Source organism: Phodopus roborovskii, unplaced genomic scaffold (assembly GCF_943737965.1).
Source record: "Phodopus roborovskii unplaced genomic scaffold, PHOROB, whole genome shotgun sequence".
Lineage (NCBI taxonomy): Eukaryota > Metazoa > Chordata > Mammalia > Rodentia > Cricetidae > Phodopus > Phodopus roborovskii.
The window spans coordinates 23502459-23518280 of record NW_026126558.1 but is presented as its reverse complement, the minus strand read 5'-3'; the positions used below and the strand labels follow the sequence as shown (position 1 = coordinate 23518280).

The 15822-nt window shown below is 46.5% G+C and overlaps 1 protein-coding gene across 10 annotated transcripts; it reads right to left on the bottom strand.

Annotated features, from left to right (window-relative positions):
• Positions 1-1638: 1638 nt before the first annotated feature.
• LOC127234408 (F-box/LRR-repeat protein 2) lies at positions 1639-15821 on the bottom strand. 10 transcript variants are annotated; one of them, XM_051201327.1, is made up of 9 exons: positions 15705-15762; positions 12391-12492; positions 5694-5860; positions 5265-5387; positions 4395-5107; positions 2953-3168; positions 2686-2829; positions 2312-2529; positions 1639-2215 (listed from the first exon to the last, which is right to left on the bottom strand). In XM_051201327.1, exons 4-9 carry the CDS (start codon positions 5308-5310, stop codon positions 2047-2049), a joined length of 1506 nt encoding a protein of 501 aa, XP_051057284.1. In that variant the 5' UTR covers positions 5311-5387; positions 5694-5860; positions 12391-12492; positions 15705-15762; the 3' UTR covers positions 1639-2046. The 10 variants fall into 10 exon arrangements, with proteins under 10 accessions (XP_051057284.1, XP_051057285.1, XP_051057282.1 ...); XM_051201328.1 differs by having other exon boundaries at positions 5265-5406; positions 5698-5860; XM_051201325.1 differs by having other exon boundaries at positions 5698-5860.
• Position 15822: the final 1 nt, after the last annotated feature.

Sequence of the window (15822 nt, the reverse complement as noted above, 5' to 3'; positions counted from 1 at the left end):
ACAGATTAGGCTAAAAGCTACCACTACCCTGAGTAACTTCTACATACCATTGATTACTTCTCAAATACTATGTTTAACATGCTATTTGTCAGTGCTTTGCCTTAAAATTGATTAAATGCCATTTCCTTTGGAGAAAGTGTTAGCAAAACATTTGGCCCTACAAAAACAAAAAACAAAACAACAGCAACAAAAAACAACCCAACTACAACTCCAATCTTCAGAATGTCCATGCCTTGCTACTACACTCAGAATAGACTTTTGAGTTTAAGTTGGAAACAGGGTAGGGGTCCCAGTTACAGTTAGTGTCCCAATACAGCCAATTCTCAGTACTTGTCCATGCTACCACCATCTTGGCAATAACCCCCTGACTTCCGGCTTCTAGTCATGCTCCTCTGGTCATTTCAATAGCTGCCATTCCAACACTGTAAATTCAATATGGTTATATACTCATACATAAACCCTGTGGTGGTCTGATTGAGAATGGCCCCCATAGGCACATAGATTTGAATGCTTGGTCCCATTTAGTGGAACTGATTGGTAAGGATTAGGAGTTGTAGCCTTGTTGGAGAAGGTTTGCACTGGGAGTGGGCTTTGAAGTTTCAAAGGGCCCTCTCTCTGCCTGCTGCCTATGAATCAGGATGTAAGTAAGCTCTTAGTTACTGCTCTGGCACCATGTCTGCCTGTCATCATACACCTCACCATAACAGTCATGGACTAATCCTCTGAATCTGTAAGCAAGCCCCCAATTAAGTACCTTCTTTTACAAGTACCTTGGTCATAGTATTTCATCACAGCAATAGAACAGTAACTAAGATACATCTTATATTGTTCAATATCACACTACTGTTCTATTATTGTGGTTACTATGATTGAGTACTGAATTGAACTGGTAAGTTGCATAGACATGTTTTAGTCCTTCTTTTTGGTCTTCAGGATTCCTGTTGCCACAATAGCATCCTCCTTGTATCCCATTGGGGCCTACAACACCATACCAGAACAAGCCCCAGTCTGCCCATCTGACCTCTATGATTCCTTCTGCCATGTTCACTGCCTTGATGCCTTCCTTGACCCTCTAAGTTCATTGCTGCCCTAGATTCCTTGCCCCAGGTGCTAATTCTCTGTTCATGCATCTCCTACATACCGGGCTGTCCCTTCATACTGGCTTAGTTGCCTCCCTATCAAGTTTGATGATTGGGAGCGCTTCTAAATTCCAACAGGAAGCACAGTGGCTTCAGGTTAGCTGCTTCTAGAACTGATAAACAAGCAAAGTATGGGGACACACAGAGGATGGACTGGAGAGACTACTTCAGAGCTGCTTTTGAGAAGTCATTGCCATTGTTCAGAGGGTTTGGACTATATGACCACTTATGATCTCCTTCTCACAGATGCTGTCATATTTCTTACCCTATCCTAAGACAGCGTAAGAATCTGGTAAACAGTTGCTCCTGGGTCTGGTTAGGACCAGTGCCTTTGCAGTAGGGCATGTCCAGAAGGGTTGTGCTGGGAAAGGTGTCCAAAATCTCCCATGTGAAGAAAGCCAGGGCTTCCAAATTTAGTCAGTGGGGGTGGGGGATGGGCTTTGTGTTAACTGGGATGGAGGAGGAAGAGCCTCTTTAGTCTGAGAAGATCAGAGAAAACAAAATCTGCAATTTTTAATCTGGTTTGGGTTTACAATGAAGTCGGTAGATTGAATGCTAAAGCTCAGGAGGGTTGTAAGAAATCCCATGGGGAGCAGGCAGAACAAAGGCTTTAGGTCTGAGTAGTAGGCTGGCAGAGTCTGACCTTCCTCAGCACCAGGCCCAGCTCCCCTGTGGGCCTGACCTTTAGAGCAAGGCCTATGGCAGCAACATGTAGCTGGAAAGAGATTGCTGCCATCTTTGGGGTACATTGGAGCTGCAAGTATCCTGGATTGGTTCCATCCTGAGTCTTAGAAAAGGTTCTAGAGCAGGGGAAAGTAGGAGGTAGTGGGGCAAACGGTCCAGAGGCCTGGGCTAGGGCTATTCTGGCCAAGGAAGATAAGCTTCAGGGATAGTTACTGACCTGGCCTCAAAGTGTTAAGGTCAGGTCAGCCCCTCCCACGAAGCGGGACTGGATGCAGGTCACCTGAGGCAGCTGTGCTTGAAAGTGCTTGACAGCTGCCATGTTGATACCAGGACACATGGCTACATCCAACACTCGAAGCTGCTTGCATGTCTGCCCAATGGTATCCAGAGTTCTGTAAGGAGGCCATGGGATGACTGCCTGAACTGGTGTTAAGACCCACTCCCAGCCCATGCAATTGTGGCTCAATGCAATGCCATCAAACACTCACTGCTCTGTGAGCTGACTGCAGCTGGACAAGTTGAGGTGTTGTAGCCTTGGCCAGAACCTGGCTGCCTGGGTCCATCCCTCATCACTGAGGTGGCTGCAGTGACTCAATGCCAAGCGCTCCAGACTGGGACAGCCCCTAGCCACAGCTGCCAAGCCCATGTCTGTAAGTGCTGGCAATAGGCTCAACGATAACTGCCTCAGCTGAGGGAACTGGAGCACCTGCAAGAACAGGGATATAAAAATGGCACTGGAACTCACAGCCTGGGCCCCTTCCCGGTTCCTTGCTTCTACCAGAAACCAAAGAAAAAGGGACTCCAAGAACAGTGGGTTGGCCCAACCTCCTAGCACTGGCCCCAATCCTCAGCTTATTCACACCTTGGCCAAACTGGCATCAGTCAGCTTGCTGCAGGCTGTGAGGTCCAACTCCTGCAGGGCCTGAAGCATGAGCAGGGAGGAGCCCTGTGGCTCAGAATTAGGCTCCTGAGGGTCTAGGGCCTGATATTCCACCTCTTGGGGTAGCTGTGGGAAGAAACCCCTGCTTCTCAGGTTCTTCATATGTTTTTGTTTGCTAAAATTCACCAAGTGCAGAGGGCATCTGAGATCAAGGTCATCTCACCCTCCCCAATTTCAAGAATCCCATACCTGGGGACTTAACACAGCTTCCTCACTTGGCTCCTTCAGTCCCAAAAGCCCCCAGTCCTGGAGCTCCTTGCACCAAGCCAGGCGCAGGACTGACAGGTGAATAAGGTAGGTACAGATGGCCTGCATGGTCTGGTTAGTGAGGGCCACACAGGAAGACAAGTCTAGCACTTTGAGGCTCGGGCCCAGTGCTGGGATCATGGAGAGCACTGAGGCATCCTAGGAGAAGGACAAAAGAAAAGGAGCAGCAGCTTGTGCCTCTAGGCTTGAGAGCAACATGGTTGCTGTGTTGGTTGTGAAGGTTTGGAGTAAACAGGGTGGGCTTTAAGGGTGGGAGACCTAGAGGAGGTTGCTGAAAGGCCAAAATTACTACATGTGATACAAGGAAGGATGTTGGTAGATATTTCCAAGGCAAATGCTATGCCTGTGTTCTCAGCTCTGCTGGAATGATGGCTGGGGCAACACTGATCACAGCCCACAGGGCCAGGAGCTCACAGGTGAACCAATCAGATATGCTTCCTCTAGATTTGAACCTGAAGCATTAGGGCTGCCACCACCATGAGAAGTTGAGGGCAGCAGGAGCTAAAAACAGAGCAGACAATCTGGGTATAGATTCAGAGGGAGCTGTGGAGGCATGAGAACATGAGGATTGGTAGCTGCTAAGAGACACTGGCCAAGGAGTTGTTAGGGGAGGAGTGTTTGCCAGGAATGAAGTTGAAATAGGTTTTAGATTTGCAATGCTCTTCTCATAGTAATAGATTAAAGGGATAACCCACTAAAGAGGGACCAACTGACATTTTCAGACAGGAATGCCACCCACATGGGCAATGCTGAGCCAGCCCTATGAAGGACTTAACTTCAGCCAAGAGGCGATTTTAAGGCTCTCAAGTAACCCACACCAAGGCTCTGCCTACTGATTATCTTCTTCAGTGCAGTGCAATAGAAAACCTTCAACTGTTTTTGTTTTTGTTTTGTAGACAAGAGTTTCTCTGTGTAGCCCTCCTGTGATTTCAGAGATCTGCCTGCCTCTGAGATTAGAGGTGTGGGGACCATGCCTGCTAAGCTTTTGTTCTTTCATTTTTGTTTTGTTTTTGCCCTGGCTGTCCTGGAACTCACTCTGGTCTCGAACTCACAGAGATCTGTCTGCCTCTGCCTCCTGAGTCCTGGGATTAAAGGTGTGTGCCACTCCCTCTGTCACATTTTCTATCACTCCTTTTCTCTAGGCTTCCCCGCTCCAGAATCATTTACAGTGTAGGATCACTTCATAAATCAGGCCACTGAGGATAGTAGAGAGGGCATGTGCCACTGTATTATCTATCTAAGCTGCTGTTCCCCTCTTGACTACAACCCATTTCTAACTACAAATCCTAGGATACAAACTCCCTGAGGCCATAGGCCTAGCTCCCCCAGGTGTCCTAGACAGGAAGGGAGGGAAAGTAACTCACCTTCAGTGAAGAGCAGTAAGCCAGCCTGAGGGAAGTCAGTGCAGGTGGAGCTCTATGAACTGATCCTAGGACCTGGGCCAGTTCCCGACCGCTCACCAGACAGCACTCAGCCATGTCCAGGCTCTGCAATTCATGCAGGGAGCCCAGGGCTGTACAACCTGCATCAGTTAGTCGCTGTAGTTTCCTCAGACTCAAGTGCCGAAGGTGTCGTAGGCCTCGGCTCACAGCCAAGAGTGCCCTGTCAGTTAGTTCTGAGCAGCCACTGAGGTCCAGGGAAGTAAGGCCAGGCTGCTGGTGGCACAGGGCAGCCACAGCCTCTGAGGAGAGATCTCTACAACTGTGCAAGCTCAGCTCCTCCAGCTGCAGTCCAGTCACTTGGCCCAGGGCTTGCAGGGCCTCAGGTGGCAAGCCAGTACCACTGAGGTCTAGGGCACGCAGCCTACCAGCTCGTTCTTTGATGAACTGTAGCAGGTTATGGAAGGAAAGCTGGGAGGGAGAGGAAACCTGGGGGCTAATGGAGCCCCAGGTTGGTCCTAACTCAAAGGTAAGGTGGCAGTAGGCCAAGGAGAGGCGCTCCAGACTGGGGAAACAACTGCTGAGATGGTTGAAGCTGAGGTCAGTCAGGTCACGCAGGCCAGCCAGGCTAAGATCACGAAGGCCACTCAGTGCCTTTCGGACACACTGCGCTGTCTCAGGCTGAGCCAGCAGAGTGCCTGATGTAAAGAGACTATTGCAGCCACTGAGATCAAGGGTGCGCAGGACTGGGCATCCCAGGATCAGGGCCAAGAAGGATGCCTCTGTGGGGCTGCCCCCACCCAGGCATAAGCTTTCCAGGTGTGGGCCTAAGTGGTAGGCAACAGACTGCAGTACCTGGTGCGAAGCTGGTGAGCCATCCAGATTGGTCAAGCTGATGCATGAAATGCCCCTGAGGCCCAAGCTCTTGATGGCCGAGAGTGAGGCAGAGGACACAGGAATGTTGTACCGCACATTTGTCTATAGGGTAGCAGCAGGCCTGAGGTTAGATTTCTCAGAGTCTGAAGACAGTCAAGAAAGGCCCTTCTATAATGAGCACCCAACCCTGCTGTGTATGTCATGTGTAGCTAAGGAGGATGTAGGCAGGAAGTAGGCGCTGGGAAGAGAAACAAAGTGGGAAGCAGGAAGGCAAACCATGCTGGAATTTGGAAGGAAATGACTATTGGGCCAGCAGGAAGGTGAGTGAAGGACAATACTAGATGTCCACAGAGGGGTAAGGACAGAGTGGGGAGTTAGCACACTGAACACAGGAGGGCTGTGACCTACATACAGGACACCCATGATGCCTTCATGGAATGTGAGGACAAAGAATGCTGGATCATAATCTTTTGCAGTCTCAGATCTTGAGATCTGTGGACCCAGCCAGGATCTTGGCATTAGCTAAGCAGCCAGCTGCTCCAACTTCCTAGAGAATATAACCAGCACTTCCAGGACTGGAAAAGCACAAGCGAAGCAGGTGTTACTCAGCTTCTTGTGATCCAGGTACCAGAGGTCTGAAATAAACGCCTAGGTCTAGTCACCTGGTAGCCTGAGTGCCTCAAGCCTATCAATACTTCAAAAATGGTTATGTGAGCAGAGGTGTGTATAAACGTGTGTGTGTGTGTGTGTGTGCATTCCATGTGGGGCTGCCTGGAACACCTGTAGCACATCTCTGCAGATGGCAAGACCTAATATAATAAGTCCCAGAGAAGCCAAGGAAGTTAAGCTGGACTTGCTTGGGAGAAAACAAGCAGTTCGTGAAGCAGTTCATGGTTGGAGTAGGGGTGCAACCCAGGAGTCAAGGGCAGGTTTAAGATGTGGCAATATGATGGCTTAGACAGCAGTTTGGGAGAACCCAACTAAGGGAAATATTTTCATAGAACCTTCCCGATGTCATGCCAAAAGGAATTAAGGGGAAGTCAATACAATCTGTATGGAATAGATCTGTAGCGGGAAAGAGGACAACTGGACTTCATTAATCCTATCCACTAGATCAGGATGCAGCTTAGTAGGAGAGTGCTTAACTAGAATGTGTGAAGCCAAGTTAGATCTTCAGAAAAAAAACAAAAACAAAAAACAACCCACCTAGTCCAATTTCCCACCTGTTGCCTAGGTGTAGCAGGAAAGTGGTTCTTTAAGAAGGCTTTAGTTTTACAATCAACATGGTTCTGATGAGAGAAAGCTGAGTTCTGGAAAACACTTACCCTTGTCAGCAACAACAAAAACACCACTGTTCTCTGTCTGTTTCCCTCAGAACAGCACCAATAGGACATGAAAAAGGCAGCACTGACATGCAGCAGGCAATTCTGCAAAATCTTAGCAGCACACACTCTCCTCCCGGCCAACATATAACCCATCCCTGCGTATGGGGGAAACAGCCTGGCTTCTTCCTCAGCAGAAACAGCCACCATGACTGCCATGGTGGGAAGGAGGATAGTAAGAGGCAAGAACTAGTGAGCTGAGAATGTAGCTCAACTGGTAGAGTAGTTGGTTGTTTAGCACAAAGCCCTATGTTCAACGCCCATTATTATAGAATCAGTATTTGAGGAATAGGAGCAGGAGGGTCAGGAGTTCTAGGTCATTTTTGGCTACATAGCAAGTTAAGACCAGGATGGGCTACATAAAACCCCTGTTTCAATAAAAAATAAAAAAATCAGGACCACTTCATGGTGTGTTTCCCAGGAGTCCCTGCAATCCCCTTCCTGATCCTACTTCTAGACTGTGGTTGCTTCCTGCTCCCTGCAAGAGGAACACTCACTCAGGTCTCCTTTAGATCCCCTTGTCATAGGATAGTGGAGACTCCCAAGGTCCATGTTCCTCTCTCAGATTTAAGGGTAACTGGAGGAAGTTCCCAGTGTGAAGGGGTGGGGAAAAGAGATCAAAAGATCTGAAGGCTATGGAAGAAAAGTGAAAGCAGTCTCCAGCCACTGAGAAGTCCTGCACACCACGTGGATCAGTCTGATGCTGAATAAACTAGAGCTGGACGAGCTATGAGCAGCTCAGTTGACCAGGCAGTGCCTGCCCCCACCACTCATGTAGCTTAGGAGCCTAAGAGCCATAGGGCTTCTGTGCTAACAGCTACAAGCACGACCTCTCTGTGAACAAGGGAGACAAACAGCCAAGAGATAGCACTGGCAATCACCCTAGAGTGCAGTCCACAGTTGGCAGCCACAAGACAAATAGGCAGGGTCTGGACCAGAGGATTTCCAGCTACCAGGGCAGAGCGACTTGAGACCATACCTGGCCCCTACTGTTTGTTTGAGACAAGGTCTCACATGGCTCAGGCTGTCCCTGAAGTTGCTATGTAGCAGGAGATGACCTTGAACTTCTCATTAGCTTCCACCCCTCAAGTGCTGGGATTACAGGCATGCATTATTGCTATTGACTTTATGTAATACTGGGAATTAAGCCCAGTGCTGAGTACAGGCTAGGCAAGTAGTCAGCCCAGCCACATCCCTGGTGACCCCTGACCCATTGTTATTGTTAGCCATGCCAGGCAGCCTTGAGCTCTTTACACAATGGTTAACCTGCTCTGAGGTCAGCTGAATGGAACTGTAGGGAACAAAGAACAGTCCTTTACATTTATTTTTTAATGTAAAAAACGAGTATTTACTTTTTTAAAGGGCAGGTGCACTGGGGCTCCTGGGTCCAGGACTTTGGCCTTTTCCAAGCCCTAAGACACTGTTTTTGGAGGTTTGAGGGAGGACTGGAAGGGTACCTGCTCTAGCTCAGCAAGCAAGTCCTTGGCCTTCTTTCCCCATGTTGGCATCTTATGAGCAACTGCAGTCATTTAAGTACCCACTTCTAAAAACAACAATTGCTCCTTGACTGTGGGAGGTCAGGGCTTTACAGTACCTAGTGTAGCCTCACAGTGAGACAACAGGCTTGAGCACAGGCTTGGAGAGCTATCTAAGAGAGACATGCTTCCCTCTGCTTAGTACAGGGATCCAAAAGCTAAGGCTCTTGTTTTCCTTTTAGAAAACTGCAGTGAAATACAACTCTGATACTCAAAGGTCCTGGTCTCTAGAGAGAGTTAAATACTTTGGACAGGAGGGCAGCGGTGGAAAGAATCTGAACTTCTCCACAGTGACCAATCCAGTGGTGGTCACCCAGGACTTCCAGGGCACTAGGCAGAACTTGGGAGCATGTGGGGGCACTGCCTTTCCCTGCTTCATTATTTGGGATACACTAGGAAAGTGAACAAAATGGGGAGGACAGGAAGGATCAGAAGTTACATAGTCCAGGTCTCCTAGCCTGGCTTGGGAAGACTGAGTTCCAGCTTTGCTGTAGTTGACTACTACCTTCCATAGTATTAGTGGCTGGTGCCAATGCCTGCTGCTCCCCATCTGCTTAACCCTGAGCCCTACAGGACAGGCTCTGTAGACTGCTCTCTGGGGTACAATAATGGTGAAGTAGAAGTAGGGCCCTAGACGCCTGTGTATCTATAGCTTTGCCTAGCTCACCATTTTCTCCTGCTCTAAGCCTGCTGCAAAAGCTTCTACTCACCTAGCTTTCTTAGAAATGGCCTACCCTTTGGGCTAGAGAAATGGCTCAGATGTTAGGAGCACTGGCTGATCTTCCATAGGTCCTGGTTCAATTCCCAATAACCACATGGTGGCTCACAACCATCTATAATCAGATCTGGTGCCCCCTTCTGGTGTGCAGGCAAAAGAACATTGCATACAAAATAAATGTTTAAAAGGAAGGGAGGGAGGGAGGAAGAAAAAAGAAAGGAGAAAGGAAGGAAGGAAGCAAGGAAGGAAGGAAGAGAAAGAGAGGGCCTGTAAGCCATCAGCTGGGAAGGGAAGTCCCTTCTTGTTTGCTAGCGGGCTCCTGGTAGAAGCCCTACCTCTGATTCCTGATCTTTTGGTTCTGACAGTCCTTTCTTCTAGTTTACGGAACTGGTCCCACTTCATCTCATGGGAAGCCTGTTTTTGTCTTTCTTTTCTTTTTGTTTTTGTTTTTTGAGACAGGGTTCTCTGTAGCTTTGGAGGCTCTCCTGTAACTCACTCTGTAGATCAGGCTGGCCTTAAACTCACAGAGATCAACCTGCCTCTGCCTCCCGAGTGCTGGGATTAAAGGAGTGTGCCACCACTGCTGGGCATGTTTGTCTTTCTATTGGGCTTTCCTCAGGAGCCACAGACAATGGTTTTTGGTTTGTTTTTTGGGGAGAGGGTCTGGCTATGCAGTGCAAGCCAGCCTTGAATTCACTATGTAGCCTTGTGATCACAGCAATCCTCCTGCCTCAGTCTCCTGAGTGCTACAGCACTTCTTCTCATCTCTCCAGATTTTCTCTTTCTAGTTTTTCCCTGGGAAATATGAGGAGACACTCAATGTCAGGCCATTTAGCTCCTCTTTACCTCATTTGTTTACTCCTTCCTGCCAGAATCACTCACTCCTGGTCTCAGCTCCCCTCCAGCAAGTCACTACCATGTAGGAGCTTCTCTCACAGCATCCTCTTTACCATGTCACCTGCTAGGAAGGGCTGTAGCCATTAACCTTGTCATTGCTTCCAATATGCCCCCTGGCTCTCCTCTTGCCTTTCAGCCTGTTTTTCATTGGTCTCTGGAGTTATCAAAAGACAGACCCAGAGTAGATTTTCCTTGCCTTGTTCTACCTAACAGCACAAACACATGTACAATCTTGTCCTCTTTCATGTGCTCTCTGTCACACTGTACCTCATCCTATGGGACAATAAATCTTCTTTTTTCTTTCTCTGGTACATGAATATGTGGTATATTGAGTGTGGAACAAGGATGCACACAGGCAGGAGCCAGAAGACGACATTAAATGTCCTGTTCTATCACTCTGTCTTATATTCCCCTGAGACACAGTCTCACTGAACCTGGAGCTAGGCTAGCAGTCAACAAACCCCAGTCTTGATCTACTGTTCCTCTGTTTGTTACACTTTTCCCTGGGATGGAGGTACTCAGATTTGGGGCTTTATTTCAATCCATTTCCCCCCCCCTCCAGTTCCGGGGATCAAACCTAAGGCATTGTACCTTTCAAACCTAAGGCATTGTACCTTTTAGTCAGTACTCTACCACTGAGTTACATTCCCTGCCCTACTCTTTCTTTTTTTGAGACAGGGTTTCTCTGCATTGCTTTGGAGCCTGTCCTGGAACTAGCTCTGTAGACCAGGCTGGCCTCAAACTCACAGAGATCTACCTACCTCTGCCTTCCAAGTGCTGGGATTAAAGGTGAGTGCCACCAACTCGCCTAGCTCCTACTCATTCTTTAATTACACCTGAGTCATCATTTATTACCCATACCTTCCTCTTGAATTTCTCACATAGATATTCAATTATCAACTGAGTCTTGCCTTATGGATAGTTCACACTCTAAATAAAATTCCTTTAGACATTAAGACTTATGACACCAGATAGATAATCCAACAACAGGCTCTACTAAACACATACACATTTGATATGTAACAGAGGAGGTTTCCAACCTAATGGGAGATTAGATAGAATGATATAGGAACTATTTGAAAACCAAACAGTTCAGCTTCATACCTTATCATATAAATTAAAATAAGTTTCATGAACAAAACATAAATCTCACCAATAAAAGTTAAAGCCAATCTGGGTGTGGTGGCTCATGCCTGTAATCTAAGTACTTAGAAGGCTGAGGTTGGTAGTTCATGGATAACCTGGGCTACACTGTAAGACCCTGTTCCAAAAATAAAATAAAATAAAAAAACAAAACAAAACAAAGCATTAAAGCCATAAAACAGAAATAATTTAGTTTTGTTGAGTCAATTACTACTCTAGAAATCAGTTGTATTTTTTTTTTTAAAGAATAAAAATATGAGTATGCACTGATGAAATCTCTGGAGGGCAAGGGATCTTTTAAAAAACCATGGAAGAAAGAAAGGAAAAAAATCAATAACGTAGAAGTTTAATTTCTCTATCTCATAAATAAAACATCTACAAATAAAAGGAAAGCAAACATATATATTAACACATATGTAAGTAATCTTTAATGTATAAAAAGTTCATTAAAAATGGGCAAGCAAATTACTAAGACCCTACCAGTAAAGTGGATAAAGAATAAAATTGCTAAAGTGCTAATGAGGAAAAAAATTAAATCATATTAACATAAGATCATTGCTTGTCTTTCAAATAGTACAGGTGTCTGCTGCATTCCCCTCCTGGCTATTTCATCCCCCCCCCCCAAACTCAGTCTCACCCCCTGGTCCACTGTGGAGTTGTAAGACATACATCACACTGTCCCTTGTCTGCCTTCACATTTCTTTGTTTTTTAATTTATTACATACACGTTATCTTGCCTTCATATACACCTGCATGCCAGAAGAGGGCACTAGATTTCATTATAGATGGTTGTGAGCCACCATGCAGTTGGTGGGAATTGAACTCAGGAACTCTGGAAGAACAGTCAGTGTTCTTAACCTCTGAGCTCTCTTTGCAGGTCTGCCTTCACATGTCTTAAAGGCCCCCACAACAGTAACTGGAAGAAAGCCCAAACTCTGTTACCTGGCATATCTGCCACCTTGCAATCTTAACCATGTTCTAGTCTCCTCTACCACATCTCCCAAATAAAACTCAATTCAGTTATTTCAAATTTGGTAACTGTTTTCAGAACATCCACACCTTGATGCCAGTTCTAGAAGACCAACATGCATTCTCATCCTACTCTCAGACCTTCCCTGGTGCTACTGGATGATCTCATTTGGTGCCCTTATCTTCGTTTCACCTTATCATTGAGTGCTACAAACCTGAACACAGTATCATTCATGGTGTCTTTTTCCTTCTTTGGACAATGTGTTCCTTAAGTGGATTAGGTTTTATTCACCTATGTACCCCATGCTCTGTACCCCAAGGCTAGTATGTATTAATGCATGAGTATGGATGGATGGATGGATGGATGGATGGATGGATGGGTAGGTAGTGCATAAACAGGGCCATGAGCAAGTTGAAGTAAAGGACAACTCATAATGAACCAAGTGAGGTGGGTACCTTACCTCCCGAAGGGCATTCTGGGCTGCACAGTACCAAGCCCGATTTACGAGGGAGGCCTCTTTCTGATCTGACAGAGGTAGGAAACTCAGGATATATGTGAGCATCTGAGGGAAAAAGATACAGTATTTGAGGGCTGTTATAACTAGAAGGCCTTTAGAACCTACACCTCTGAGTCTGAGGGTATTTGAGCACTGGTTTCCAGTCCATCTTGAATCCAAAGCTTCATGTAATATTGACTTCCCTTCTCCAATCTCCAGGCATATCTCCTGATAATGAACCTAATATAAGCCACTTCTGAGTTCAGGCTTCTACCAAGTAAAAAAAACCAAAATTCATGGCCAGTTTGGTAGAAACAGCCTGGACACTAGGCCAGACAAACTTAGTCCAAGTTTCCACTTGGCTAGCTGACTTCCTTGAACCTTGTTTTTGTCTGTGAAATGGCAACTGCAATGATTAAATAGGTTCTTTTAAGAAGTTACAAAACACAACATTTTCCATAATCTAGAACAAGCTACTCTTTTTTTTTTTTTTTTTAATTTTCATTTAGACAGGTTTCACTATGTATCCTAGGCTGTCCTGAAACTCACTATGTACTCAGACTGGCTTATACCTGGTACAGCCATTCTCCTCCATTCTCCTGCCTTAGTAGAATTATATCTCATGTGATAGAATTGTGAGTGTGAGTCATGATACCTTATTTTTTCTCCATTCTCTATTATCAGCTTGTTTTCTCAGCTAGCTGTGAAGGTAGGACAACACATCAAGTTTGGGAGACTCTACTCTTCTTTTCAACTATGCTCTAGGAGTCTACACGTGGAGAGGTTTGTGGCTCTATCTGGGACTGAGCAGGGGGTCACTTGGGAGGCCAGGAACAATTTCCTACTAACTGACCTTTTCTTTTAGAATCTTCCCTCCTCAAGTCCTACAACAGTATTTTCTAGGCCTTTACCATGGTAATTGCCCTATTTCTGGATTCTCCACGACTCCCACGTTTAAATTTTTTTGATTTTGTTTACTTGTACAAGAATAATGAACAATTTAATAGCTTTATATTGTTGTGTTAACCAAGCATTAGTCTCATACCACCAACTGTCTATAGGCTCCTACTCTCAAATAATTTTCAACCTTTATCTCAACCCAAATTGCTACTGCCAACTGTACTCCCAATCTGATGGTCCTAGGCTCAGGGTCCTTCCATTCTTTGTTGTTGTTGTTTTGGTTTGTTTGTTGAGACAGGGTTTGTCTGTATAGTTTTGTAAACCAAGCTATCCTGGAACTCACAGAGATCTGCCTGCCTCTGCCTCCCAAGTGCTGGGATGAAAGGCGTATACCACCACTGCGCAGCCTGGTCTTCCATTCTTTACTCACAAAGCTGAAGTTTCAGGCAAGGCTAACCCACAGTCATCAAATCTTAGCTCTATTGCTTTCCAGTTGAGTACCTCCAAAGTACATGAATTTTCTGAGCTTCAGTTTCTATATTATGAAATGAAGACATTTACAAATAATCTAGATCAGTCTGATGGAGACAAGATGGTTCATAAGTGGTTGTCAGATGCTGTTATTAATATTTCTACCATTGCAACTTCACCAGCTTAATAGATCCAAAATTTGCCCCCCTACAGCTAGATTCCTTTTACAGCCAACTTGTTTCTACATTCATCCTTGTAAATCCATTCTATATAGTCACAGAGTTAATTTTCCAAAACGTTGTTTCTAGTTTCACTACCCTTGATGAAAGCCTTCCAGGTTCCCCAATAATCTCAGAACAAAATCCCCACTCCTGGGTCAACTTGCCAGGCTTCCATATCTGGTTGGGCCTGCTGGTTTCAGAACATCCCCAGTCTGTCCTCCCTACCAATACAGCAAGTCTATTTTCTTTTCCTTATGTGGACCTCTTTCTGGGAAGTCCTTCTGTAGTGACTTCACTAGCCCACTGTGTTCTCTCCTTCTCTTTTTAGATGCCTAGTATTCAGCCAATATTTACTTGATTAAAAATGCAGAGTCCTTTACCTCTACTTTCACCAAAGGTTTGCTCAGGGGAGGGGTGGGAGATGAAGCAGATTATTATTGAGAGGAGAATGACTGACGAGGACCAGAGAAGAGAGGCATGAAAAGTGTTGATGGGACTAGACTGACCAAGCCCCCATCCCTAGGGGGTTAAGAGGGAAGACTGGGCTAATGGGATGATAAACCTTGGGAGCAAAGAGAAAGGGAAGCATGTCTTCATGGGGATATCCATAATTCATTAAGATGTGAAAGGAATAGGCTCTCTAGTATTAAAGGAGGTAGAGATAAGGGTGGAGTGGTCATCCCATGAACCCAAGGGAGTGAGTACTACTGGTCATGGGATTTACAGGGATGAATGGATAACTTCTGGGGCCAAAAGGGAGCAGGATGTCATTCCAGGCTCTATTTATGATAAGAGGGTACATTCCAGGACTTATGGGAAAGCAGCCTCACTTTCTTGGGTAATGGGAGGGGGCTGCCAACGCCCAGGGCAAAAGAAATGGAGGGCGATTTAAAAAAAAAAAAAAGTACAAGACCACCGGGTGTTGATGCACACCTTTAATCCCGGCACTCGTGAGGCAGAGGCAGGTGGGTCTCTGTGAGTTCGAGGCCAGCCTGCTCTACAGAGCGAGTTCTAGGACAGGACAGGCTCCAAAGCAATACTGAGAAACCCTCTCTCGAAAAACAAAACAAACAAACAAACAAACAAAAGGTACAATACACAAGCCTAAATCGGTATCTCCTTACCCATGAGAGCAGAGTAATTTTGCCCTGGGCTAATGGAACAAACATCCCATGGGGTGAAAAATACAGGGGCAGCCATTACTAGGGGTCTTAGATTAAAGACCTCGGTTTCTATCCCCATAATTGATGGGGAGGGAGCAGTCTATTTCCAACTGCGAGGACGATGGGGGAGGGGCGGGGGAATGGAGCGACCATTCCAAGGGGCCACCTGGAAAAAATTGATTGCCCTTCAAGGATGGTGGAGCGGACATCTTCTAGAACTGACGGGGAGAGAACGGCCATCTCAAGGAAAGGAGATAGGTAAAGAGTATGTCCTCATGAGGTGACAGAGCAGCCATCTTCTGGGGCCAGTGGGGAAGGAGAGGATGTTATCCCAACCGAAGGGGTCGAAGCGGCCCCAAAGCGGGCTGTTACCCAGAGTTTGCAGGTCCTGGGATCCACCGGGCGGCTCGTTTCCGCCTGGCAGGAGGTGCCGGGCGAGCTGTCAGACAGCCCTTCCCCAAAGCTCCGGACCCCGAAGGCGGAGCCTGTCCCCGACCCAGGCCTGAGGACCGCTTCCTCTCACCTCCAGGGGCAGTGAGTCCGCCATCGCATCTCTGCCGTCTCCGCCCCCACGCAAGGCTTTCTGGGAAGTGTAGTCGCACCACCTCTAGGGGCGGGACCTGGGAAGGAAATGGAATCCA

Excerpts from the sequence above, each read along its gene's own strand:
- LOC127234408 (XM_051201319.1), bottom strand. The coding sequence starts at position 15,728 with ATGGCGGACTCACTGCCCCTGGAG. Across the intron at positions 5,388-12,390 it reads CCCAGAATGCCCTTCGGGAG|ACAAATGTGCGGTACAACAT; the intron begins GTAAGGTACCCA and ends GCTACCCTATAG. Across the intron at positions 2,830-2,952 it reads AAGCTGTGTTAAGTCCCCAG|CTACCCCAAGAGGTGGAATA; the intron begins GTATGGGATTCT and ends TTCTTCCCACAG.